This window comes from Eretmochelys imbricata, chromosome 1, assembly GCF_965152235.1.
Source record: "Eretmochelys imbricata isolate rEreImb1 chromosome 1, rEreImb1.hap1, whole genome shotgun sequence".
Taxonomy (NCBI): domain Eukaryota; kingdom Metazoa; phylum Chordata; order Testudines; family Cheloniidae; genus Eretmochelys; species Eretmochelys imbricata.
Genome location: NC_135572.1, coordinates 143,093,861 through 143,120,643, shown reverse-complemented (window position 1 = coordinate 143,120,643; position 26,783 = coordinate 143,093,861). Strand labels below are relative to the sequence as shown.

The following is a 26,783-nucleotide window of genomic DNA, read 5'->3' as shown; positions in this document are numbered from 1 at the left end:
TCCTACTAGCATTACAATGGCTAGTGTAGAAAAATGGCTGATACTATAAACAAAGCAATTTCTCAGCAGTGATGTCTGGTTTTACAGCCTATGAAAATGACCTTCCACTTTTAATTAATTGTGTGATTTTCCCTCCCCTTCCTCTGCAAAGTACAAACCATTTTCATTTTAAACCTCTTGATGCCAAGATTCATATTCTTCAGGGCTGAAACCCATTGCCAGGCAGGGGCATGCTGCCCACTCAGGGGCCTGTCTGTACTGAGGATTCCATTTGGGATCTTAATATCCTGCCAGACTGGTTATAGGTCAGCACTCTATTGTACTTGGCCACCAAGAAGTGCCTCATAAAAAGATGTACTAATAAACATGTAGCTGGGATTGGACAGCCAGTTGCTCACATTTTTTCATAAAGAAAATGCTTTTCTAACAACACCTGTTTGAATGTGTTGTAACATTAGTCTGCAGCTTTTGCCTTTTTCACAAAACAATGCATTTGATGGTGCTTTTTTTTTTGGCCAACTCTAAGAATGTTCAAATGTTACTTATCAAATGGGAAACTCTTAGGTCACTCCATGTGCCCATGCAGGAAGTTTAGAGCAGAGCTGAGCATATAATGGCTTTTTCGGTGTAGGGGCCAAACAAAACAACATGGTAATAATTCTGGTTTGAGTAGATTCCAAACCATAAGGGACAACTGTGATCATCTAGTCTGACTTTCTGTATAGCACAGGCCATAAAACTCTCCCCCCCACCCCCAATTTCCTACAGTGTATCTTTGTTGGTTCAACTCAAACCAGAATTATTACCATGTTTTTTGTAATATTGTTTTTGTAATGTAGTTTTAATGTAACTATTTGATATTATTAAAATCCATTCACATTTGTTTTATATGAATGGAAATATTAGTCAACAATTTATTCATCAAGGGGGTTTTCTGGTGTGAGTAAAGCTGATCAAATTACAGTTCTGTATAAACCATGCAATGAAACCGGATCAGGGCGCACTACTTTTTTGTAACTGCTTTTAATGCAAGTGATGTGCATTCTATTTATTATGTTGTGTTGTAGGGGGGGAGTCTCTGTACAGTAGGGCACTACAGATTTCAGTAGGGGCTTTTTCACTGATTTACTGGGCTTTGGATCAAGCACCAGGTGACTATGATAATACAATGCACAGTATGTCATCCTCTGGATTTTTACACAATCTCCAATTGCTCACAAACTTAATAAATTGATGAACTTACTTTGTTCTATTTCTGAGGAATCTCAGGGCATTGAATTTTAAGCAGACCCCAAACATTCACACAACATAACTGAAGAAGATATAGGGGAAATTATGCATATCTCTCACCTGATTTTTTTTCTTCTATACTTAGTTACCAAAGTCCTGCACTTAATTAAACATGTATTGGATAGAGTCCAAAGACGTGTCATCAGACTCATGTTCTGTTACTTAATATCTTACTTCCAGAAAGGATAGTATACAACTACATAGATATGGACCTTTGAAAGAAAAGAAGGGAGGACTGGAAGTAAATGAACAGAACACACATATCCTGGAATCAGAGATATGGTATTAATCTTTTACTCTGAGCTCTAGCATTTTCTCTCACTACTGCAGTGATATGCATTTTTTACTGGATCTGGTAAGAATTACATGTGTTTGTACATGCACAAGAGATTTGTATGATTTTTGACCTATTACACACACAAAATCTACATTAGAAGAACATTAAAATGTTCCAGAGTCAAGCATTTAAAAGTTAAGAAATGCCAGAATGAAGGTTGCCTGTGAAACAGTAGTAGGCTGTCATCCTCTACACTCCTGAGTCCTCACATGAATTCTTATTCCCATTCTCCTTGTGCATCCAATCTCCCTCCCTGATCTCAGTGTTTCTCCCCAGCCAAATGGCTCCCAGTTCTTCCCATTTTCCTGACTGGCTCCTAATCCCAGCCTCTACCTCAGCTACCAGTCCCAGGCTCCTGTCCTCACCATGGCTTCCAGGCTCCTTGCCAACCCAGCAGGGGGATCATTGATGAGCACAGTGCTGTCAGTTCCTGTGCCCAGACCCACCATGGTCTGGAGCAGTAATTACAGGGCAAGTACTTCTGAACACCTATGCTGAAGCATGCTCAGTTGTTCTGTGGGGATGCACCTGAGCAGTCTGATCACACATAGGAGCTATGTGAAGAGGGATCATGCTCAGTTGCTTTGTGGGGATGGTGCATGTGCAGTCCGGTCAGCACTAGAAGCTGAGAGAGGCTTGACCATGCTCAGTGAAGGTAGAATCTTTAGAGATTTTAGCTGGTCAAAGTCTACTCAGCACATACCTATAACTTGATCGGATTTCGACATACAGTATGTTTATGGGGATGGCAAAAGACATATCCCTGACACAAAGACCACCTCCATTGCCAAATTTTGAGTCCCTGCTCCAAAGCATGAGAGAGAACTAGAGCTGTTTAAAAAATTGCCGGAAGTTTTTTAATATGGGATAAGCAGCCCATTGGGATAAGCAATATGGGATAAGCAACTCAATGCGCAGTGGAAGTCAAAAAAGTGAACAGAATGTTAGGAATCATCAAGAAAGGAATAGATAATAAGACAGAAAGTATCATATTGCCGCTATATAAATCCATGGTACGCCCACATCTTGAATACTGCGTGCAGATGTGGTCGCCCCATCTCAAAAAAGATATATTGGAATTGGAAAAGGTTCAGAAAAAGGCAACAAAAATGATTAGTGGTATAGAACGGCTTCCTTATGCGGAGAGATTAATAAGCCTGGGACTTTTCAGCTTGGAAAAGAGGCGACTGGGGGGGATATGATAGAGGTCTATAAAATCATGAATGGTATAGAGAGAGTAAATAAGGAAGTGTTATTTACTCCTCCTCATAATACAAGAACAAGGGGCCACCAAATGAAACTAATAGATAGCAGGTTTAAAACAAACACAAGAAAGTATTTTTTCACACAACGCACTGTCAACCTCTGGAACTCCTTGCCAGAGGGTGTTGTGAAGGCCAATACTATAACGGGGTTCGAAAGGGAGCTAGATAGATACATGGAAGATAGGTCCATCAATGGCTATTAGCCAAGATGGGCAGGAATGGTGTCCTTAGCCTCTGCTTGCAGAAGCTGGGATTGGGTGACAGGGCATGGATCACTTGATGATAACCTGTCTGTTCATTCCCTTTGGGACACCTGCTATTGGCCACTGTCAAAGGACAGGATACTGGGCTTGATGGATGTTTGGTCTGACCCAGTATGGCTGTTCTTATGTTCTCATTTCCCCCCTAGCCTCTCTCTTACAGATGACTGAAATATTTTGGAAGAAATTCAGCCTAAGATAGACACCCAGAATGTAAAATTCATTCCAAACTATTTGGGGAAGGTTATAAGCAACTGAAAACAGGGTCTTTTAATTGGAAGCATCAAGCAACAAAGATAATAGATGTCTATGATGGTCTATACTATTATGTTCACCACTTTTACAAGACTATGATAAATTTTGCACAAATTATGCCTTGTGAGGTATCATTTGAAATGTCATAATCTGCTGAACATTATTGTCCTGATAAAATATGTGTATCAATATTGTATGTGAAGTTATAAGATTCTACTATGTATTATTGCTGTAACATGCTCCAGGTTTAAGAAAACCAGGCCCAAATCAGTTTCTCAGAAGCAAAGGACAGACCAACACCCAAACCAGGAGTTAAAAGTCTATTGAATGTGTAAGCAGCCATTCTCCAGCAACTGTAAGGTGTAAACAAGAAATTTGCATTTAATCACAATGGGCTGTGTATCACCATGACTCAGCAAGGATGTTTATAGCACAAAAAACTGAATTATAAAAAGGGAAGGAAAATGCCTGACTTCACTCCTCCTCCAATCTCTCTGCTCATGACATCAGTGAATACCTGAAGGAGACTGAACTAAGGGGATGGGCCCCAGGCTGGAAGGAGACCTAGCTGGTGAAATTTACTGCAACGTATGGTGAGGAAAATCTTCATTTTGAATTTTGTTCATTTCTTAAATTAGCTATTAGTTTGCATTTTACTCTTTTGTAACCAATCCGTGTTCTTATGCATCATTATTTGTAATCACTGAAAATCTCTCTTTTGCAGTTAATACTCTTATCTTATTGTTTTATCTTAACCTGTGTGTTAGGTTAAAGCGTGTGGGGAAACTCCATTTGGGATAACAGGGCTGGTGCATTATCATTTTCCTTTGATGAAATGATGGACTTTCTATGAGCTTGTACTGTTCAGAAGGATATTGAGCAGTTCAAGTCGCAAATTTCTGGAAGACAAGGCTAGGAATTTGTGGGTGTGTACCTGTATGTAATTCAGGAGTGACTGGTCAGAGCACTCATGTATTTAGCTGGGAGTGAATTTTCATGCTGAAGTCTACGTGAACAGGTCAGGAGTGGATGTTCTGAGAGCAAAGCAGTGTAAAAGGCACCCCAGGCTAAAGAGTTAAGGAGACACCACCTTTAAACAGTTCAGATTGTACCCTGGAGAATGCCACAATGTCACTATCAGTCTCACCTATCATAAAAATTGAAAAATTTTAAACTTACCCGAGAAAATTCCAGCCACCTATACTGAAAACGTCGGCTGAGGTTAAATATTCTTGAATAAACCATCCTCCATACCAGATAGTTGGCAATAGTTCTGTTAAATCAGACATACGTATTTATCAAACATTTAATTCCCTGTGATGTACAACAAAGCACTTGTGGAATCAATATTTGAATGGCTTTCTGAAAGAGCAGTTTGAACGGAATGAGAGAAATTTCACCTTTAAAATTAATGATGAGCTATGACCAAATTGATAAAGTCCTATTACACAGAAGAAATTGCATGAAAACTGCCATTTACTGCCTGATTTCATGATAGGAACCATCTTCTGGAGAATGCTTATAACACATTAGTAACCTGATGTATACAGTTCATAGTTGTACTCTTTTACAATGCAATTTTCATTTAGGTACTCTTTACATAAATCATAAGTGCTATGCAGTGACAGTAATTACTTTACTGCTCTGTACAGAAACTACACGGTATCTCATAATTTTTGACTTGTAAATCAAAGTGCAGGTTCTCTCTCTTTACTAGTAAGACCTACAAATAATGATCATGAAACTAAAATAATGGATAATTAGCTACCATATATAGTCATTACATGGTATTAACTAGGGTGACCAGATGTCCTGATATTAGGGGCTTTGTCTTATACAGGAAAATATGCTGCGCTCCCCAACCCCAACCCCTCACCCCCGGAAAAAAAAGTGTCCTAATTTTTCACATTTGCTGTCTGGTCACCCTTGTATTAGCACCTTTCATCTGAAAATATCAATGTGCTTTACAAGCATTTCTTCATTAGCACACTGAGAATTACTGTAGGCAAATATTAATATCCCCACTTTGCATATGGATAAACTGAAACACAGAGAGGTTAAGCTCCCAGATACTAGAGGGACTGAAAAATAGATAGGAGCGAGTTGTCCAATCCTCCCAGGAGACCCAACTCCTGTTCCCCTTCTCTAAACATTAAACAACACACTCTCAAGTCCACTGTGTGTGGTTACTGTGATAGGGGTAACTAGCACCTTCTGTATGAGACATATGTGCACTGTAAAACACAAGGTAAGGAATTTAGATTTCACCTTCTCAAAAATACTAAAGTATTCTACAGTAATGGCCTAAACACTCTGGTACAGTCATACACAGGTGTGAATCATAGTAACTCTTATTCATTGAAGATTTTGCCCCTGATCACATACACTTGGAGTGTATTTAGCAAACATCATGATTAAGAAAAGGGGAACAGGATAATTTGGGAAGCATTTATGACTGAAGATAAAGTAACGAGCTCTATTATATGATCAGACAGATTGCACCACTTCTATATTGAAAACTGAAGGAGGTAGGTTGGAATAAGGAAAACTCTAAAGGTTCCCTTGTGAATATTTCCCCATAGCATCCTATGAGGCATAGGAAAGATTTGCCTTCCTGGGGCAAGGGCTGTGGAGCCCACTCAAACCTGGTGTGTCCACAAGGAACCCCTTTACCTCAGCACTGACACTGGATGCCCTGTAGCCATGAGGTTCCCCAACAGTGGCTATCCTCACATACAAGCTTCCTCTTCCAGGAAAGATCCATATGGTCAGAGCAGGGATAATAAGAACTTGCCCTGACTTCACTCTCAGCCTGACCACTACTTTCTCCCAAGCTTCCCCTTTTCCCATCTTCTCTCACTGTGGAAAGACCTTCAAGGGCCTGAAGGGAGAAGGACAGTGCCATGGCAACATCCAAGTCTCCTGCCACATGGTGGGAGCAGGGGGTGATATCCCTTGCATGGAGGTAACCCTTCACTAGGATCTAGGTGGCAATCATCTGTCCTCCTGTACGTAAATATCCATGTAATCATATAACATATTGTGTCTGTTGGATGTTTTTTCAGTGATTAGAAATATACATGTCTAATACATAGTGTTATCAAGAAGATTAGCTTGCATGAGCTCAGGTTACAAGATTTGGAAGAGTTCTTTTTGTCGTGATTCAATTAATTGAATCAGAGACATTAAAAATACAGGATCAATAATGATACCAGAAAGTAGCAGGTGTTTCCCAAAAAATGTTTGGTCAATGTGGGGTTTCCTTAAGCAATGACAAACTGAAGTATGCTGTAAGTGCCTACTCAGTAAAATTTCTGCCAGTGAGCTAATTTCCACAAGCCTCACATCTATCAGTTTCAAAGCGCTTCAGCGGGGCTGCGTCCATGCTCCTGCAATAACTATTAAGGCCCTGCATCTTATTAGAATCTAGAAAAGTATTTACAGGATTCCTGTGGATTAAAATGATAAAAGGCTTAATTTTCGTTGAAATTCTTATAAGGAGAAAACCCCATTTAGAAAGACCCCTACCATAAGGCAATTACCTTTTACAATTTAACACTTAAAAGCCACAGAAATTTAATTCTCCTTTGTGTGCAGTTCTTGCTCCACCTTGGGTGGTGTTTATCCTTGATTATGGGTTAGGAAATCTGTTCTGAGCTAAATAAAAAAGGGTGGGGAATGTAATTAGTGATGGATGAACTTCATAAATGGGCCTGATCCAAAGCCCATTGATGTCAATGGAAGTAGTTCCATTTATTTCAGTGGCTTTTTTATCAAGTCAGTAATATGGAGGTGGGACTCAGTTTAGATAAATACACAAAGATTATCCAAATCTTATTTGAAACTGGATCTGCAAAATTGGGCTGGACATCTTTCAAGAATGGGTTATTTGATGAGATCTCTGGTGCTTCCTTTTTGAACTAGTATTTGAATCCCCTGCCACGCAAAAATATAAAGAAATTAAAAAGGTTTCATTTCAAACTCTGGATGAGGATTGGTTATTCTGTTTTCAAGAGCATGGGAAAGAGCAGGGTTCATATTTTATCTGAACCTGTTTACCAATCCTTGGCTTCTATTCTTTGTTTCTTCGTCCAAGTACACAAAGTACAAAAAGAATAAAGATAGAAGGGGCTAATTTCACCACTTTGGTTTAAAACAATAGTACTTTTCACTTATGTGTCGCCATTCACCTAAGGCTCTCAGAATGCTTTACAAATTATTTAATCTGCACAATGCCAGTGTGAAGGAGGCAACTCTTATGCCAAGTTTAACAATGGTGAAACTGAGGCACAGAAAATGTGAGCTATTTGCCCTGCTTCCCATACTGAGATGTAGTGCTGGAATTGAACACACAAGTCCCAGACCCAAGTTCTGTGTAACTAAAGTTCTTGTTGTTGTAACCCTGGGGAAGATTACATTTTGCCCTATTTTGACTGCCAAATGATTGCTACAGATGGAAAGTTTAGGATTATTATTTCTTAACAAAGTGGTCTGTTAGTTTGTGGTATAGTCTCCCAAAGGAAGTGGTAGAAACCTTGTTTCTTGGGACATTTAGAACTAGACCAAGCATTTGTGATAACACTGTAAGGAACAATAATGCCTTGGCAGTGAATAAAGGTGATGACCTACATAAAATGCTAGAATTTTGTGACATCATGCTAGCATTTTTATCAATATTTATTGGTGGACAGATTTAATTTAAGATATAATTTTAGATTTAATATGAGCTCAACAAATATATCCACGTTTTCCAACTAATGGACTTCCTTGAGAGGCATAAGCGGTGCATGCATTTTTGCATTCCTAATTGAATTGTGGAACCAAATTCTGAGCACTCCTAAACCTCTCTCTACCATCCTCCAGCAGGGGCATATCCACAACTAATTTTGCAGGAGCATCCTGAAGTTCAAAGAGAATACTAGTCTTCAAGTTTTCTAAAAGTTTATTCAATTATATTCTATGGAGAAGTGAGTGTTAGTTATTTGTCTTTTTCCAGACCAGTAGGACAAGCAACAGGAAAGTAGTTCTTCAGTTTGAGTTCTGTTAGGGTTATAATCATTGTTACTGTAACAGTTACAAAGATTTGTATTTGGGATACAAATCCTTTTATTGCTCTCAGGTTATACATGGGACTGTTCTTCTCTCAATGTACACAAATTCTCCTTAACAAAAGTGAAACGGGCCTTGAGAAAAGAACAGATTCCTTATATAAAGGATGTAAGTTAATATCTAAGATTCCTAGGACATATCATACAATATCTTGATTAAATTCGCTGGAGTTACTGTGAATTGATTAGAGCTGCGTGAATAATGGCCTATGAAAAACTCATGCAGTGAATTTAGCTCCTATTCAGGTTTGTGTGTTGTCTCCAATCAGTCTGCAATTTTAATGAATTTGTTCACTATTCAAAAGGGTCCAGTGAATGCTCTGAGGAAACAGTTTTCAATTGCTTACAAAAAATTCTCTGTGAATACTTCATTGAATAATCCATACCTGGGGTTCAATATTCAACTTGAGTGATTTGTCACTTAATTCGCATGATATTGTTTCTGTTCTCAGAATGGATGACCTAACCTTTAAGCTGCTCCTTCCTCTATCTGAAACAAATTTCATTTACTTAGACTGTTTTCAGAGTAGGAGCCGTGTTAGACTGTATTCGCAAAAAGAAAAGGAGTACTTGTGGCACCTTAGAGACTAACAAATTTATTTGAGCATAGGCTTTCGTGAGCTACAGGTCACTTCATCGGATGCATTCAGTGGCATTGCGAATGCATCCGATCAAGTGAGCTGTAGCTCACGAAAGCTTATGCTCAAATAAATTTGTTAGTCTCTAAGGTGCCACAAGTACTCCTTTTCTTTTTACTTAGACTGTATGACTCTTTGGAGCTGGGGCAATCTTTTTTTTTTTCTTTCTGTGTTTGTACATAACTTTCTACTATAGTCCTGGTCTATTACTGGGGTTCCTATGACTACCACAATACTAATAAATAATAACAATTTTGTGCCTGAAAAGGGATGGAACTCAGTCCAAGTGAAAATCCTATTTAGATGCCATTGAAATATCCACAAATAATTTTTCTTGCTATTCACCTAGCTCCACTAATGATACTAAATCTCCTGAAGTGATTCAGAAATTAATTTATGTTATAACCACTGAAATATGACTGGGACTTAAGCAGGAATCAAGGGGAATATATTAACACAGAAATATTAACACAGAAATATTTACTGTGACAATCTAAAATCAAGTCCATGTTGTTTGCATTAATTTTGCTGTTTAAACTCCTTTCTGACATTCACATGCTATATAAAATATGACATTTAAGCATTTATCCTTGAACTTATTCACCATTTAGGCAGATATAAGGCTCTGTGTATTGCTCTACACTTATTGGAGTGATGGGAGAGGAGAAGTATTCTTTCCTGTTATTATTTTTTCCAAACTAGATAATAAAGTGACTTTCAGAGCCAATTGTGACATCCTGAAGAGTCCTCAAAAAGTTTTTTTGTTACTATGTAGTGAATCTTTGAATGGATTTTATGTATTAATGTATTTGTATCTTTGACAAACACATGAGTAACAATGGCCATATTAAAGTAACTGAATAAATTTATTTATGTTTAAGTTATCATGCTATAATTTACCATTTCAAACAATGTATGAATCGATTTTCTTAGGACTAGATGGCACAATATAGGCATAGCCTGTACTGAGGACTCTCACAAACTGCTGCCCTCCTTAAGGGATGAAGCTCAGTACATGGGGTGTGGGGAAATAGAGTCATGGCTTTGCCTACTCCCACACTTTCCGTTTTCTTTGGGTCACCATGTGCCCAAGGGCAATAGTTAGGGAGCAGTTCTTGCACTCCAGTAAACACAGGGCCTGAACCTGTGCCCAGTTTATATGCCAGCCTCACAAGAGAGGGGAGGTTCTTTACTCCCTCTGCTGTGCCACTGCGTAAAGGCGAGGCAACATCTAGCTCTTAATTAAGATGCAGGACGCAATCCTCCCAGCACCTTACAGGATGGGACACTGAAGTAAATAAAATGAGCCTCTTTGCTATATAGCAATATACGACAAGACATACACATAAAAGGACTAATTCTCCTTTGCCTTGCTACATGTGCAGTTGGTGTAAAATGCTACCAAATAAGCATTTTATACTCATTTTGCACGAATGAAACTGACTTTCCAAGGCGCAGGGCAATGGAGAATCAGGGCCACACAATGTGTATTGTTCAGTCATTTGAAGGAGAAGTTCTGTGGTCATGTCTGTTTGAATTGTTTAAAGTAGGTTATGATAGCTGATTGTTTGGAGGTGGAACACACACTACTTTTTATTTTTAGTATTGCCTGATCTGCCTGATATTTTACAAGTATTCTGAATTTATGTAAAGATGTTGTTATTAAGAGAAGAAATACAGTGCAATAATATCAGAATAAAGTTTCTGCCTTGGTCTAGTATTTTTTAGTTCTTATATAGTATTTTTTAGTTCTTATATAGTTTGACATGTTGTGACCAAGTAATATTATTGCATGGTTAGCAATAAACTGGTTTTGGAAAGACATTCAACCAAAAATAAAAAGATGGTAAGAGGCAATCATTACCTTACCCAAGGAGCTCCACAGGGTAATTCATAAGCTGTGAGGTAGTTTCAGTAATAAAGGAGTATTGCAAAGTCAGACAATTTAAATATATACATTTCTCTCTATACTAAGGGACTGTTCTTCCATGCCTTGCATCCCTGAGCAAAGTGGGTGCAAAATGCTACCATTCTGATCTAGTAGCATTTTACACATCCATCTCACAGGGGTAAATGACTACACAAGATGCAAGGCCATGGAGAATCAAGCCTTAAACGTCCATTAGAAGTGAGCTGGATGCACCTGTAATTGCAAACCTTACTGCAGGATCTTTTTTGTTTCACTTTTTTTTTATTTGAGTCAGAAATTGAATTAACACCTACAAGGCTTGTATCCTTCAGCCTTTATTCAAGCAAAACCGAATGGGAGGTTTGCCTGAGTAAAGACTTGAGCCAAAAGAGTGCTGAGCATCTGAGATTCTCATTGAAATGCCCTGGATTTGGCCCATCCTTTTAAGTGTAGTTGAATGCACAGGATAATACAGCAGACAAAGGTATAACACAGTCCAATGGCTGGAAGTTAAAGCTAGACATAGACATATTCAGACTGGAAACAAAGTACACATTTTTAACAGTGAAGGTAATTAACCATTTGAACAATTTACCAAGAACTGTGGTAGAGTCTCTATCACTGGCATTTTTTAAATGCAAAATTGAGTGCTTTAAAAAAAAAGGGGGGGGGAGGATACACTCCAGGAATTATTTTGGGGGAGGTTTATGGCCTGTGTTATACAGGAGGTCAGAGTAGATGATCATAATAGTCCCTTCTGGCCTTGGAATCTACAAAACATAATAATCATCCTTACTTTTTCCTTTCTTTTTCTAGTATCCTGAACAAATCTTTGAAGTATTGGGGTGCACGGACAATCACGTTTTCTGAAGGACCTATATCGTTAAGGTGCGGGTAGAGTTTAGTGTCAATCACCTTCTTGATGTATCCCAGCCAGTCAAACTGAAAGGACAAAGAAAAGCTCAGTTAATACAGTTGACAAACAGAGAAGATCAGACATAATTAATTGGCAGGGTTCAGTTTAATGACATGAAGGTTTTTGCTTATTTAAAAGTTAGAATATATTTAATTTCATCATGACAAATAGTTTGGAACTTACAGATGCAGCTGTATTTAAAACAATAATTACAGTAGAGAATACCTGTTTGTACTAATGTTCATTTAAAATGCTGTCCTTTGCACATTTGAAGCACCTTCAGTTGTAAATGGTTAGTTACATAGGCCAGACATTAGAGCAATTTTCCAGTTAACTTCCACCAACCTGAGGGATCATGGTGCTAAGTTCAGATAAGTTCATTTTATTGTACATAGTCTCGCTGGTTCGATTCTCCTGTGGAATCATTATCTAGAGAATATAAATGAAAATAAATATATGTTTAAACATCTTTCTCTTACTTTGTTAATACCCATCATATTGTTTGTGAGAACTACCTCAGTCTAGCTGCAAAAAAAAAAAGTTCATAGCAACAAACTGCCTCCCGATCCTCAAAGGAAAGTTAGCTATCCTAAACCACAAAGCTAACTAATGTTATTTTAACTTATTACACTTCAGTATGTTATCCAGTATTTTTTCTTTTCAAACTTTGGGCCAAATTTTGCTCCAATTACACCACATTATATTACTAGTCACTCCATTCACATTTTAGCAGCATAAGTGAGAGCCAGATTTAGTCCATTAATACTTCTTCACGCCGTCACCTCAACTAGAAGTCCATTCCACCTCCTCAAAAGCATCTGGTCAAAAAGAAATACTACAGAGAAACCTAGGCCCATTCATAAATTATGAGGATTATCCAGATTCCAAGGTTTCAGTTTGTCCATAATAAAAAAAATAGTCCAAGCAAAGTTCAGATCCAGTTCAAAATGTCCTCAAAGTTCAAAGGTGTTAGGATTTCAGATGCTGGTTCCAGCCTAATTCTAAGGTAATTTCTATACAATCAACTCCATTTAAACTGAACAGGACACAGATGGCAAGACTCCAGATCAACCAAACTAATGGCAGTTTTCTGACCCAAATTCCCAAACCAAGTTTCTCTGGCTTTTGCTTAAGCCATACAGAAAATATGACGTCCCTCAGATATTTTAATTCCCGTCCCCCACTGCCTCTCACATATGTCATCTTTTTCTTCTCCCACTTCCCACAGGCTCTACTCCCTGAAATCTTCCCACTTTTTCCTGCCTAAACTTCCATTTTTCTCCATGCCTACAGGTACCACTCCTCTCCCCCGGCCATCTGACAAATCTTTAAACTCATCCTTTATGCTCTACTTTCTTTCCCCCCACAAAATTCTCCTACCTGTGTGTAGTTCACAGTCACTCACACCTACCTGAAATCTTAGCTTTTCTCCTCCACACAAGTCCTGCTTCCAACATTCCCTCAAACTCTCTCTATACACTCCATCTCCTTTCTAATCACAGGATCTGTTCTCGGAAATATTTTCCCTCCATTCTTGCTACTTCTCTCCCTGAACAAGTCCTCCCCAGGTAAGTTCACTTAAAATGAATATAGGGCACACAGCATATATATATAAACACAAGAGATAAAAAGAGTTAATGTCTGTCTTGCAGTTACACAGGGATGTTTATACAACCAATTACATTCACTAGGGACTGGTTAACAATCAAAACCATTGGACTCAGGTCTTTATTCAGATCTATATTTTAGGGCATTTTTTTTTCTTGAACAGCAATAATTATCACTCTCAGTGTATTATATTTCTCAGTGACTAGTATTGACCCTGACGGCTCTTAGGGTCCATTTCCTCTATGTGGCAGCTTCCCATGTGCACTAAATTAACGAATTAAAAGTCTGTCCGGCTTTATCGAAGGGATTACCGCAGCCACAAGTGACGGCAAAGTCTGGAAAAGGTGCACCTATTTGCAATGTCACTGAAGAGCTGAACAAACACGTATTGCTTTTCCAATCTAATGAGAGACAGTGAAGAATATGCTCATTGCAATGAAGCAAGTTCTGTACGGCGCTGTCTTGAATAAAATAAAGCCGAATGCTTGATTTGATACGCTGCTGCCATCTTGGATCACCCCAAATTCTGCAAAAAAGAAAATCTTTCTACTTTCTACCCTGTGAAAAGCAGCACCAGAAATCAGCACATCAAGACTAATAATGTTTGTGTGTGAAAGGGGAGAGGGCTGGCTTTATGGCAGGCTACTCACTATCCTTCCCCAACAAGTTGCTCCAATAGGTTTCAGGTTCCACATGTTAGGAGGTGATGAGATGGATGGATGGCTGCTCTCCATGGCACTGTCCAGAAACCATGAACTCCATGTACATTAATGCCGATGGGGCAGCCCTAATTTATAACAGTTCGTCACCACTGAATGAAACCCTTCCTGCTCAAAGGAGTTCACAGGATCCCTGACCAAAGGAGTTCACAGGAATGCAAGCAGGATGTGCAACGCCTGGGAGCAAAGTCCCTGCAGGAGCCGCGCTGGCTTGTGGGTCCAGGGGCAAGAAGCACAGGGCCACCACAAATGTTGCCTTTTGTGCCTGCCAAAAAGTTCCCAGAGTTCTAGGAGTTTTATGGGTAAAAAGCAAGTATAAATTCTATAGGAGTGAGGACGGATCCATTTTCTTCCCATGGCCTCATTTTTTACGCAGATACAAATCGAATATTGATTGACTAAACCCATCATTCTGTAACTGAACAAACAAGACCCCACACATTTCAGATGGCCATAATGTTCTAAAAGACAACAAAATATTTCAACAGGAAAGCTAGATGTAAAACTAGGAGTACTTGTGGCACCTTAGAGACTGACCTGGGATATTCTATCTACTACCCAAGATCCATAAACCTGGAAATCCTGGGCGCCCCATCATCTCAGGCATTGGCACCCTGACAGCAGGATTGTCTGGCTATGTAGACTCCCTCCTCAGGCCCTACGCTACCAGCACTCCCAGCTACCTTCGAGACACCACTGACTTCCTGAGGAAACTACAATTCATCGGTGATCTTCCTGATAACACCGTCCTGGCCACTATGGATGTAGAAGCCCTCTACACCAACATTCCACACAAAGATGGACTACAAGCCGTCAAGAACACTATCCCCGATAATGTCACGGCTAACCTGGTGGCTGAACTTTGTGACTTTGTCCTTACCCATAACTATTTTACATTTGGGGACAATGTATACCTTCAGATCAGCGGCACTGCTATGGGTACCCACATGGCCTCAGAGTATGCCAACATTTTTATGGCTGATTTAGAACAACGCTTCCTCAACTCTCGTCCCCTAACGCCCCTACTCTACTTGCGCTATATTGATGACATCTTCATCATCTGGACCCATGGAAAAGAAGCCCTTGAGGAATTCCACCATGATTTCAACAATTTCCATCCGACCATCAACCTCAGCCTGGTCCAGTACACACAAGAGATCCACTTCCTGGACACTACAGTGCTAATAAACGATGGTCACATAAACACCACCCTATACCGGAAACCTACTGACCGCTATTCCTATCTACATGCCTCCAGCTTTCACCCTGACCACACCACACGATCCATCGTCTACAGCCAAGCTCTGCAATACAACCGCATTTGCTCCAACCCCTCAGACAGAGAAAAACACCTACAAGATCTCTGTCAAGCATTCTTACAACTACAGTACCCACCTGCGGAAGTGAAGAAACAGATTGATAGAGCCAGAAGAGTTCCCAGAAGTCACCTACTATAGGACAGGCCTAACAAAGAAAATAACAGAACGCCACTAGCCGTCACCTTCAGCCCCCAACTAAAACCCCTCCAACACATTATTAAGGATCTACAACCTATCCTGAAGGATGACCCAACACTCTCACAAATCTTGGGAGACAGGCCAGTCCTTGCCTACAGACAGCCCCCCAACCTGAAGCAAATACTCACCAACAACCACATACCACACAACAGAACCACTAACCCAGGAACCTATCCTTGCAACAAAGCCCATTGCCAACTGTGCCCACATATCTATTCAGGGGACACTATCACAGGGCCTAATAACATCAGCCACACTATCAGAGGCTCGTTCACCTGCACATCCACCAATGTGATATATGCCATCATGTGCCAGCAATGCCCCTCTGCCATGTACATTGGTCAAACTGGACAGTCTCTACGTAAAAGAATAAATGGACACAAATCAGATGTCAAGAATTATAACATTCATAAACCAGTAGGAGAACACTTCAATCTCTCTGGTCACGCAATTACAGACATGAAGGTCGCTATCTTACAACAAAAAACTTCAAATCCAGACTCCAGCGAGAAACTGCTGAATTGGAATTCATTTGCAAATTGGATACTATTAATTTAGGCTTAAATAGAGACTGGGAGTGGCTAAGTCATTATGCAAGGTAGCCTATTTCCCCTTGTTTTTTCCTAACCCCCCCACCCCCAAGACGTTCTGGTTAAACTTGGATTTATGCTGGAAATGGCCCACCTTGATTATCATGCACATTGTAAGGAGAGTGGTCACTTTGGATAAGCTATTACCAGCAGGAGAGTAAGTTTGTGTGTGTGTGTTTTTGGGGCGGGGGGGTGAGAAAACCTGGGTTTGTGCTCGAAATGGCCCACCTTGATTATCATACACATTGTAAAGAGAGTGGTCGCTTTGGATGGGCTATTACCAGCAGGAGAGTGAGTTTGGGGGGGGGGGGGCGGAGGGTGAGAAAACCTGGATTTGTGCTGGAAATGGCCCAACTTGATTATCATACACATTGTAAGGAGAGTGATCACTTTAGATAAGCTATTACCAGCAGGAGAGTGGGGTGGGAGGAGGTATTGTTTCATGGTCTCTGTGTCTTATATATAATGTCTTCTGCAGTTTCCACAGTATGCATCCAATGAAGTGAGCTGTAGCTCACGAAAGCTTATGCTCAAATAAATTGGTTAGTCTCTAAGGTGCCACAAGTACTCCTTTTCTTTTTGCGAATACAGACTAACACAGCTGTTACTCTGAAACCTGTCATAGATGTAAAACTGTTTGTGATAATACTTAATGGTATTACTTCAACAATTACTTCAACTTTCCTCACAAGCATACATTAATGTTAATACATTGCCCAGCTGATTGCACAATGGGGGACACCTCTAACTAAAACAGCCTACATCAAAACTCAAACGAATAATTATTTTGCAGATTTAAAGGATGGACTATACTCCTATGGTTGGTTATTTCAGAACAGGTTTCCAAGTTAACAGTTAACTAATGCAGAAGGTTTGCTTTGGGCTTTTCTTTTTCATATTTTCACTACTGTTTCTACACCTCCACTTCACCTTTCAAGAAATGTTACAAAGTATGTTAATATAAAATAATTGCACAAAGGAAAACCACTAATATAGTATTGCTTCAATTCATGCATCATTTTAGCAGTTAGTTACAATTACACATGAGAAAATTACTAACCTCAGCTATTTTAATTTCCAGTTTCAGAACTAACTTCATATCAGACTCTGCCCGCGAGGCATTAGCACCCAAAAGCACTGCAGTATCAATCATGAACTGCAAAAAGGCTTCTCTGTACTGAAGAGAAAGAAGAATGAAATGAGTATTGCAGTTACGTCTAAGGGTGGCTGTAGCAGTAAAAAGAAAAGTATTCTGTATTTTTAAGTCTTTGTTTCAAGTGGAAGATAAGCATTTTGTGAGACTGGTTTGATTCCACCACAGGAGAACCGGGGAAATAACACCATAACAGTACTGTGCTGACAGGATCTCTCTTGTGGTTCACTGAATATAGCTTTCAAAACATACCAAATGGTGTTGGATTGAGACTTACCTACAGATGTTAGAGCTCAGAGAGTTAGTATACACCAAGCCAAGCTGTAAATCTACAGCACACTAGCATGCCTTGCACTAGTGGCCATGTAGACTAGAAGTTCACTATGGTGCTTTGACCTACTACTGTATCAAACAGCGTGCCGTAGCTGGGTCCACGTGGCCAGTTCATGGTAAGCTAGCGTGCTGTAGATTTACACCCCAGCTTGCTGTGCACTAAGTCTGTGTACAGACAAGCCTTTACAAAGGAATGGGATATGTATATTTGTATAGAAAATACATTCCTAGAACGATGTCTCTGCAACAACTCACTCTCCTCCTCCAGTCTTGCACTGACCTTTTGGGTGCCCTAGATCCTCTGATGTCTTAGAGGGCATCTGGTAGAATCCTATTGGCCAGCATTCAAGACAGGAATAAAATTATACTCCAATTAAGTACATATTTCACCTTCTGGTAGATGTAGTTCACTGGAGAGACACAACCTGGCCAGAGGGATGTCATTGGAAAACTCACTAGCTCACCTGAGAGCTGGGAGGGGGAAGGAAAAGGGTCAGAACTTGGATGAGGGCAATTGCTACAGCCCCATGAAGATTGTGGGGATATATTTATTGAGTCTGGGGTTACAAGTGCTGGACATTGCATAATTTTCCATTATATTTAGGGGAAAAGGTGTTGCAAGTACTAAATAATCATTGAACACTTTTGGACCTTGCAATCCCTACTCAACTGTGAGCATGAAGAGGTTTGGAAGGGGCCATAGGAAGAAAAGAAACTGAAGATCTTGGAACCTGTTGAGGGCCTCCTCATTCTGGGATTAAATACATCTAAATGTATTTGACAATAATGATCTAAAATACCAGAACTTAATACAGTGTTGGTGCTTAGAGACATTAGACCATTTTACATGGTTTAATTGAACCAAGCCAAAACTTACTACAAGGTTCAGGTTTGGTCCAGAGGAAAAGCAGAGCTGAATTATTTTTTATATTTTTTTCTAAAATGAAGAATACTCTGGATGAGAACAAGAGACGTGCAATTAACTGTAGTATAAACAAGCATAAATAGCAAACCACAGAGCCCAATCTCAATTTGGAGCTCAGCTAAAAAGAAAAAATTCATAGTGTGAAAATGATGTATCAAAACTCAAATTACTAATACTTACAGATTTAGCTTCTGTGGTATTATCAAGGTAATCTTCCCGTGCTGTTAGAGACAGGGTTGCTTGGTCCAGCTGTTAAAATAAACAGGAAAAGTATATAATACTCCTTATATAGTCTGTATTACATACATACACACAATTAACAGCCACCAATAGGAGTGGTATTTTTCTGGTGGTTAGAATAGGTGATATAGAGGCTAGTGAATCTGATCACCAGTTTGGGATAAACAACTGGCCATGCCCAAGAATCCAGCTCTTCAGGACTCTAACACAAAAAAACTGTAACACGTTCTTCAGCTAAGATTGTGGGGCTTTCTGGCCTGCAAGAGCTTAAGGCACTGACCTTAGCCCAGTGTAGGGGGGTCCGTAGGACTTTCCTGCTCTCTTGCAGCCATCTATTGCAGCCAGAGTGTGCATTCCGAGCCTTCTCCTGGTCCCAACCAGACTCATGAGACTGGGGCCATCAATAATATCCCCTGACTGGGATCCATTAGCACCAATCACTAAATGTTGTCTAACTGGGACAGATGATTCCCAGCTCCTGCCTGCTGGGCTCCTCTTCAGAACAGGACAGGCTGCTCCCCGGCTCCCCTGACCTTTAAAGGGGCACGCTGCCCTGTTACGCTGTCCTATAACACTAACGTACAATCAGTTGTGCAACACTGTGACAGATCCCACAGGAACTCTCACAGGCAGAAAACTTTAAAGTGCACTGCATGGCATTAACCACACTCAGACTGACCTCAACTCCGTCATACTCAATGAAGCTTTAGAAGCCCCAAGAAATAAACAAACCACCACCTGCAATATAAATCAGATTGTCCTACTGTTGAAAAGATGGTTCTGAAACCTTTTTCAGAGAATCGTTATAGAGCATGTTTTGGGTTCACACTGATTTATATTTGCTCTGCAGGATGAAATAATCATGCCAGGATATTTGCATATTGCTGCAAGTCCTTCATCAGGCAAACTCCCTCTGAAGTCAATTTTTTTTAAATTACTTCTGGAAACTCTCATTTTTCCCAAAGCACTCCTTTGGCTCATGTTAGACTGAGGTACAGATGCCCATTCTGAAGGCACAATCAACTTCAAAACACTGAATAATATATTGATGAGGCCACCAACAGCAGTGTGGTTGCTGCAAGATTCTACTCTGGAGAATTTTGTTTTTTAAAAATATGATGTGCTGCCAATGAACAAACATTAGATGTATATATATAGTTTTACACAGGCACAGTTTTAGAAACAGAAAGAAATAAATAATATCAATATATCATATTTATATTTATTAAATTTGGTGGGAGGTTCAAATAGGTGAATTTTTTTTAGAATTTGAAATAAATAAAAAGAACTGGAGTGTCATTTCTATGTCACCGACTATTTGAAAGCTTTTGTAACATATCTTATACAGAATAATACAAATTATTCATAGAAATCACTGCCTCAGGTGGAACTTAGGAAGACTCCTCTAGTTGTTCAAAAGCACACAGCAATGATACTCGACAGCTTTATGATTTCTGAGAAACAATATCACTGTACTATTTCTCAACATGTCCAAATGAAAAGAAGGTATCTACAACAACAATAGTGGATCTTGGATGATTTTGTTTGTTTTAAGTAATCATCCAATGATTTAAATGCTTATCTGAACTTAGCCAAACTTTTTTGGTCTAGAAATCAGGCTTGAAGTCTTGGAAGAACAGAATTTCTTCCAAATTTTTTTATACTTGGCTGCACTAGGGCTGGAAATATATTCTAGTTGAAACCAAGAAGTGCAAAGATGTGAGAAACACCAAAAGCAAAGGGAAGCTAACCAACTCCTTTAGCCCTCAGAAAAAGGTTCAGGTTGGATCTTGAGTAGTTTTTTTTTTTTTTTTTCATCTGAACCACATTGCTCATGAACCTGTCATACTGAAAGAGAAAGCCTAAGAACGTTAAAATCTCTCTCTTCTGGTAAATAGATTTAAATACTTCATTACACATCTACCCTCCTGGGAATTAATTAAAACATTTAGTTACTAAGCAGAATATTGGCAGAGGCACTCTGCAAATCGAGCTTCTAATCAAATTAGCAATGAGCAGTCATTCAGAATGTGCAGTTGTTCCGTTACTTATGTACTTAAATACTACTACGCAGATTCAGTGGACACACTAGTAGGTATAATCCGTCACTAGGAGACTAGCAAAAGGATCTGTCCCAACCAACAATTTACGTGGGTGAGTTGGGTTACCTAAATAGCTTCTTGGAAAATACTTCCCATACTGATTCTAGTCTTTTACCCATTAGAAAAAGACCTTTGGCCAAAATATTCCTGCCAGGATCTGATCATCATTCAAGTAGTCTGTACATGGGAATCCACTAATGAAAACAAGGAAGTGGCTCGTTAACTTGATTTACTATTGACTCAAGGAGCAGTGGAAAGAATCTCTTTAAGGGAATGTTAGAAATATAAAAATGTATGTCAGTTGCATATCCCTGACCTGTTTTTGGAAACTGTGACCCAAAATCAATAACAAATCTAGTGTCAGAAAAGTTAAGTTTCCACAGTATCCCTATACAATCTATGTAGTGCCCAGAAGGCAACTTTTATATAAGGATCACCCATTTTATTTCACTGTTGTGACAGGTCACTTTCCACTTTGCCTTTAACTCTCTCTAGCACAGACATACAATCTCATTGCTGGTAACTGGTGGGCTGGGTTATACGGTTTAAAAAGCAACAAAAATTTGGACCAAGTCTCACATGTTAACCCAGGTGACAACCTGCCTATCTAAATTCTACCTGTCCTAGTGACAACTACCTCCCTAAATTCCCTCTGGAGTTTCAATAGGATACAGCTAGGTAACATATTTTAAATCATTTGCTGCCCTAAATTGTTATGTAGCGTTAGCATGCATTGCTAACCTGCAGCCATGTTATGCTGCAGAAGTGACTGCATTTCACTGAAAGGTTAAGTGACTCCTGTATTTAAAGCATGAATGAGTTTGGGGATCATATGAAATTAATGATGACATATCAATATATGACAATATATTAGTTCCACCAATTAAGTGTCTAAAAAGGTGGAAAATCCCAAATTTGTAATACTTGCAAATGATACACCATCTTTTATCTTCACAGAAAAAAAATTCCTCATCATACAACTGATGCTTCACATATAGGACACAAAATCCAGCAAGAATCAGATTCTGACCTCATTTGGATACCCACATTGATCTTGGATATTGATTCATCAGGAATGTATTTTACTCACAATTCTGCCCTATTAAGGAATAAAATATCCTAGCTACATAAGTTTTTCACCCATGATAGTGTAGCATTTGGTATCTAGTGGCTTCTAAATTCCCATATATGGGTGATCATGTATATGTGCAAGCCACTGGGTACTAATGGCTACAGCTGAACTTAAATTAGCACAGTATTGAACTCACTTTCTTAAATGGATCACATAGCTATGACAAGTAGCATATTAGAAATGTTATACTGTACCTTTAAGATGTGATTATTGGAGGTTTTGTCATCAGGAGCCACGTACAAACGGATGAAGACCGAGTTACTATACTGGCCACGAAAAGTTGCAAGGGTCTGGAGCATGCTGAACTTCCTTTCTGACCATTGTCCTTCAGGTCCGATGTTAGATTCCAGCACAGGCCAACGGAACAGCGAATTCTTCAGTATATTTAATAGTGGCTTTGCATCCACTTTTTCAATTTTATCTTAAATGGCAAGATGTACCAACAGTTAAGTTCCAGACAATTCAAATCCAGTAGTGGGTATAAAGTCATGCCAATGAGATAGAAATGTTTATAGACTGATCAATTTCTAGGCAAGACTAAACAGAATAGCTCAAACTTAATGCCTTGGGTGGTCTTTTGTTGAAAATAAGAGTATATGACTCCTTTATCATAGTTTATCCAAATCAAGCATGGATAACCTGGGCAAGGAGAAACTTGCATTGCATTCAGCTGCTCTGTGCCTGTCCTTGGAATGTAAACCTCTCTATACTCTAATTCTACAGTATGTTCATCACAGCCAATGGAAGAAATGTTTCAGATAAATAATACATAGTGATGATCTAGGTCAGATTTAAAATATAAAGTAAGAATCGGCTTAGGTACTACAGTGACGAACTCTGTGGAAAACCCAAAGACTGATAGAAATGTCATTTGTTATTTAAGAAAATGGGATGAAAAACTACACTTGCCTTTTAAATAATGGTTGTGGTCTAACAGGGAATGAAATAACATTCAGTGACAAAATCCTGCTGGAGACTGCTCAACAACTGGCATAGGAGTTTGATTGAGTCAGAAGAATACTTGCTATTTGCAAACAAAATTGAGAGGGAATGGGAGTGGCCAGAGAGAGAATACAATGGAGTGTGCAACAGAAAAATCATTTAGTCAGTCAGCTTCACAGCATGTTGGAGCAACAAAAAAGAAATACTCCATAAGATGGGGTGGGGGGAACAACTTCTAAAAAAAATTCTGAGAGAACGACAGAGGAACACGTTGAGGAACCAAGTCTACCAGGTTTGATCCCCCACCCCCACAAGGAACTGACTCAAGAGATTCCAGAAACTTTAAAGATAAATTGCTAACTGCATTTGACCCAGAAGAGACAAAAGTAAAACACATGTCACAGTACCAGCCCCTTGTGAAGACATTAGGGCATCATGAGATTTTTGGGAGGTGGAGGTTCTAGAAACATGCACAATCAGATGTGACTGATGAAGAGACTGTGAGAGTTGAAAATGGAGATGGAGTTACAAGAAACCACAACCTAGTCTAGGGCTAGCTGAAGACACAACAGCTGCACTCATGAGAGGAGAGAGCAAGGAATACTGCAGACCATCCCAGAGATACTTTGAGGGGGTTCTGCTGTCCGGGCCCACTTGAAGAGCTGGCTTGTGGGCCCTACCATTTCTATGCCCCCGATACAGGGGAAATAGGAATGCAAAGAAGAATTTCAATTTTCATTAGAAAAAATGAAAAAGTTTCTAGCTTGTTTATGAAAACAACTTGATGGAAATCGTTCGCTAAGGTCAAAGAGAACAAGCAGGGGAGGCCCAGCAAAAGACTGAGGGGCCTAAAGATCCTGATCTCATTCACTCTGCCACCCACCCTTTCAATGTCAAATGACTCCACTGAGTTTGGGGCGTGTCCCAAAGTATCACCTCACTGACCCTCTCCAAAATCCTCAGGCCATAACTGTACACACTAGTATGATAATAGAGGAGACACTTTGGTTAGTGTTGAGGAGCAGGGGTGACAAATATTTATTGTAGAGGCTGAAAACTGGCTATGTGATATAGACTCAGGGGTTCAGAGTGAGAAGCCTGAGGGCACAAGCCTCGATGGTAAAGTTTGGAGCCATCTGGTCCTTAGTTGCCAGCTGAACAATTCCATCAGAGGATTCTATAAAACAATTTACTCATTTAACCTGCCAGTCAATGCTCCCACATCGCTTTGAGAGTCCCTTAAAGCATAATCACTTTTCAAAGGAGAACTACATAAATATAGTATCTTGTGCCTTTGTATATTCAGAGGCACATTGCCTGACTTCACTGACAAAATAAGACACTGAACTTGTAACTAGATCGCTGTGAGTGGATCTTTGCATTTGCTTGGAGCCTCACTTAGTTCAGTGAGTACAAATGTCAGCCTGCATAGGTACAACTGCAGGGACTAGGCCTAAGCTTTCACTGCTTTCTTCTGTTACCACGTCAGAGCCTAATACAGGTAATATACAGCCCTCCCATGCCCCCAAACAAAATCAAGTTACTTACTCTCATTCATACACGATGAGTAAAGGATTTTGGCTTTCTGTACAGCTTCACTGTCCCGTCTCTTGCTGATAGGTTTCTGTAGCAGTGCTGTGAACATACACAGTAAAATAAGTTTCTCCCAGGCATTGAAAAATGCAGAGTTTGGTTTGTTTTTTAAATCATGCCACTGGTTGGAAAATGTATCATTGTGGGATGACTTCATGGTCTAAATACCACTCATCTCCTCAAACCAACAGTTTTAAATCCTGGCTGGGTTGTCTCAAACCTTACCCCTTCCAGGGTACTTAAACTGAGTTACTCTAAAGAGTTGGGAGGAGAGAGAGCCAATAAGGAGGAGACTTTGAAATGACTTTAAAACCCAAGCTTTAAGGTACAGTTTTTTAAAAACTGCATTATGAAGTGAAAATCATTGTGCAATATAGCTCATCCTTTGTCTTTTAAGGCAGGGTCGGGGAGGATAGAGCTTGCAAGCAGCTGAACAAGTCTTTTCATTCCAGGGCCAATGCTGTTCTATACCACTATTTACCAGGGGCACCTTTTCATTTTTTGGCCACTGCCTTTTCCAATAATTTACCATACCACTGTCCCCACTGTTGTCTCATATAGGAAGGGCACAAGAGTGAAGCTTGGTGATGACAGTCAATTCCATGCTGGAGGAATGGGGTAGCTTTCTCTCTACCGGGTACAGTACTAGAGACTATGAGGATGAGTGCCCGTAATGGCCACTGTCTTCAGTAAGTGCTTAAGGAACTAAGCATTTCTCAGGAGGCACTCAGCACCTTGAAGGATCTGCCATAAAGAATATTACAAATACAACTCACATCCACCCATTTGAGGAGCAAAAATCTACACACAGAAAAAAATTGCAGAAGACAACAAAAATTCTCCTGCCAGCTACACTAACGCATGATGTAGCGCAGAACTGCAGGTGAAGTTCTGTATTAATACCTTGACAACAGTGTGGCTGTCATCAGTTTTGAGTGGTTAAAATTGTCTTATTATGACAGAATAAATACCAAAAATAACAACAACAAAAGTGGTTGGTTGGTTTTTAAAGACATTTTTAACATGATAATGCTATTTTAGTTTCAGATAAGAATCTCCCCCAGTCTACTGCAGGGCACAATTCTTGACAGATTTTATTTCAAATCTCAATCTTATCAATATTTCTGAGCTTCATAAACACAACATCATAGCTGTCACCAACATATCTCTACCAGAAGGCTCATGAGCAAAGTTCTCAATGGAAGTAGCTCAAGCCCTTTATTTTTTAAACAGGATTATCAGATCTGTCCAAGCTTTAAATATGAAATTTTAAAGGGAACTGTGATTCAGATCTCAATAAATCTAAAAATGAAAAATAGCCTCCTACTAAAGCCAATGCTATCATTTCAGTTTCTTGCCAGAGAGTTGCAACAGTCATGAAAATTGGAAGCTAACAACTTTGGATAGCTAAAGCCTAGCTAAAGCCCAGAAGAGGGGAAGACCATAAGCTAAAATAAAATAAAACCAACTCTAGAACTACACTAACATAAAATCCTATTAAAATCAGACCCGGTGCTTTCCAGTGAATAACTTTTTTTTTTTTTTTTTTTTTTACTTGCTACAAGAAGCAGCTGTAACACTCATTACATTACAGCAAAGAATGACAGAGAGCAAGACACTTCCAATTTGCTTAGAAAAAATTAAAAATTTTGCAAAGAATATCCTGACTGTGAAACACAAGAAGCTCAGTTTTCAAAAATAGGAATCTTAACAAGATGGTTAAATCCTGCATTTTGATCCTCAAATTAGGTCTTTGGGGGTATAAACGCTCTTTACAGCAGCGACCTCAAAGTTCAGATTTGGATCCAAACTGCCCCTTAGTTTAAGAGGATTCCAATCTTGTGTTCTGGTTCAGGCCTCTCCCTCTCTGCTTTTTGTATCCTGAGGTGCTAATGCGAATATTCAAATGCACAATTTGGACATCCTTCTATTTAAACTGCCATGTGTGAAA

General features: G+C 39.5%; 1 protein-coding gene across 1 annotated transcript in view; it reads right to left on the bottom strand.

Annotated features, from left to right (window-relative positions):
* PHEX (phosphate regulating endopeptidase X-linked) overlaps nucleotides 1-26,783 on the bottom strand; it is a 138,554-nt gene that overhangs the window by 73,802 nt on the left and 37,969 nt on the right. The window contains exons 4-10 of the mRNA XM_077807195.1: nucleotides 24,788-24,874; nucleotides 22,492-22,718; nucleotides 19,004-19,072; nucleotides 17,473-17,589; nucleotides 12,324-12,407; nucleotides 11,859-12,004; nucleotides 4,587-4,680 (exon numbers count right to left, since the gene is read on the bottom strand). Coding sequence (XP_077663321.1) covers nucleotides 4,587-4,680; nucleotides 11,859-12,004; nucleotides 12,324-12,407; nucleotides 17,473-17,589; nucleotides 19,004-19,072; nucleotides 22,492-22,718; nucleotides 24,788-24,874 — 824 coding nt within the window. The remainder of the gene's footprint in view (nucleotides 1-4,586; nucleotides 4,681-11,858; nucleotides 12,005-12,323; nucleotides 12,408-17,472; nucleotides 17,590-19,003; nucleotides 19,073-22,491; nucleotides 22,719-24,787; nucleotides 24,875-26,783) is intronic.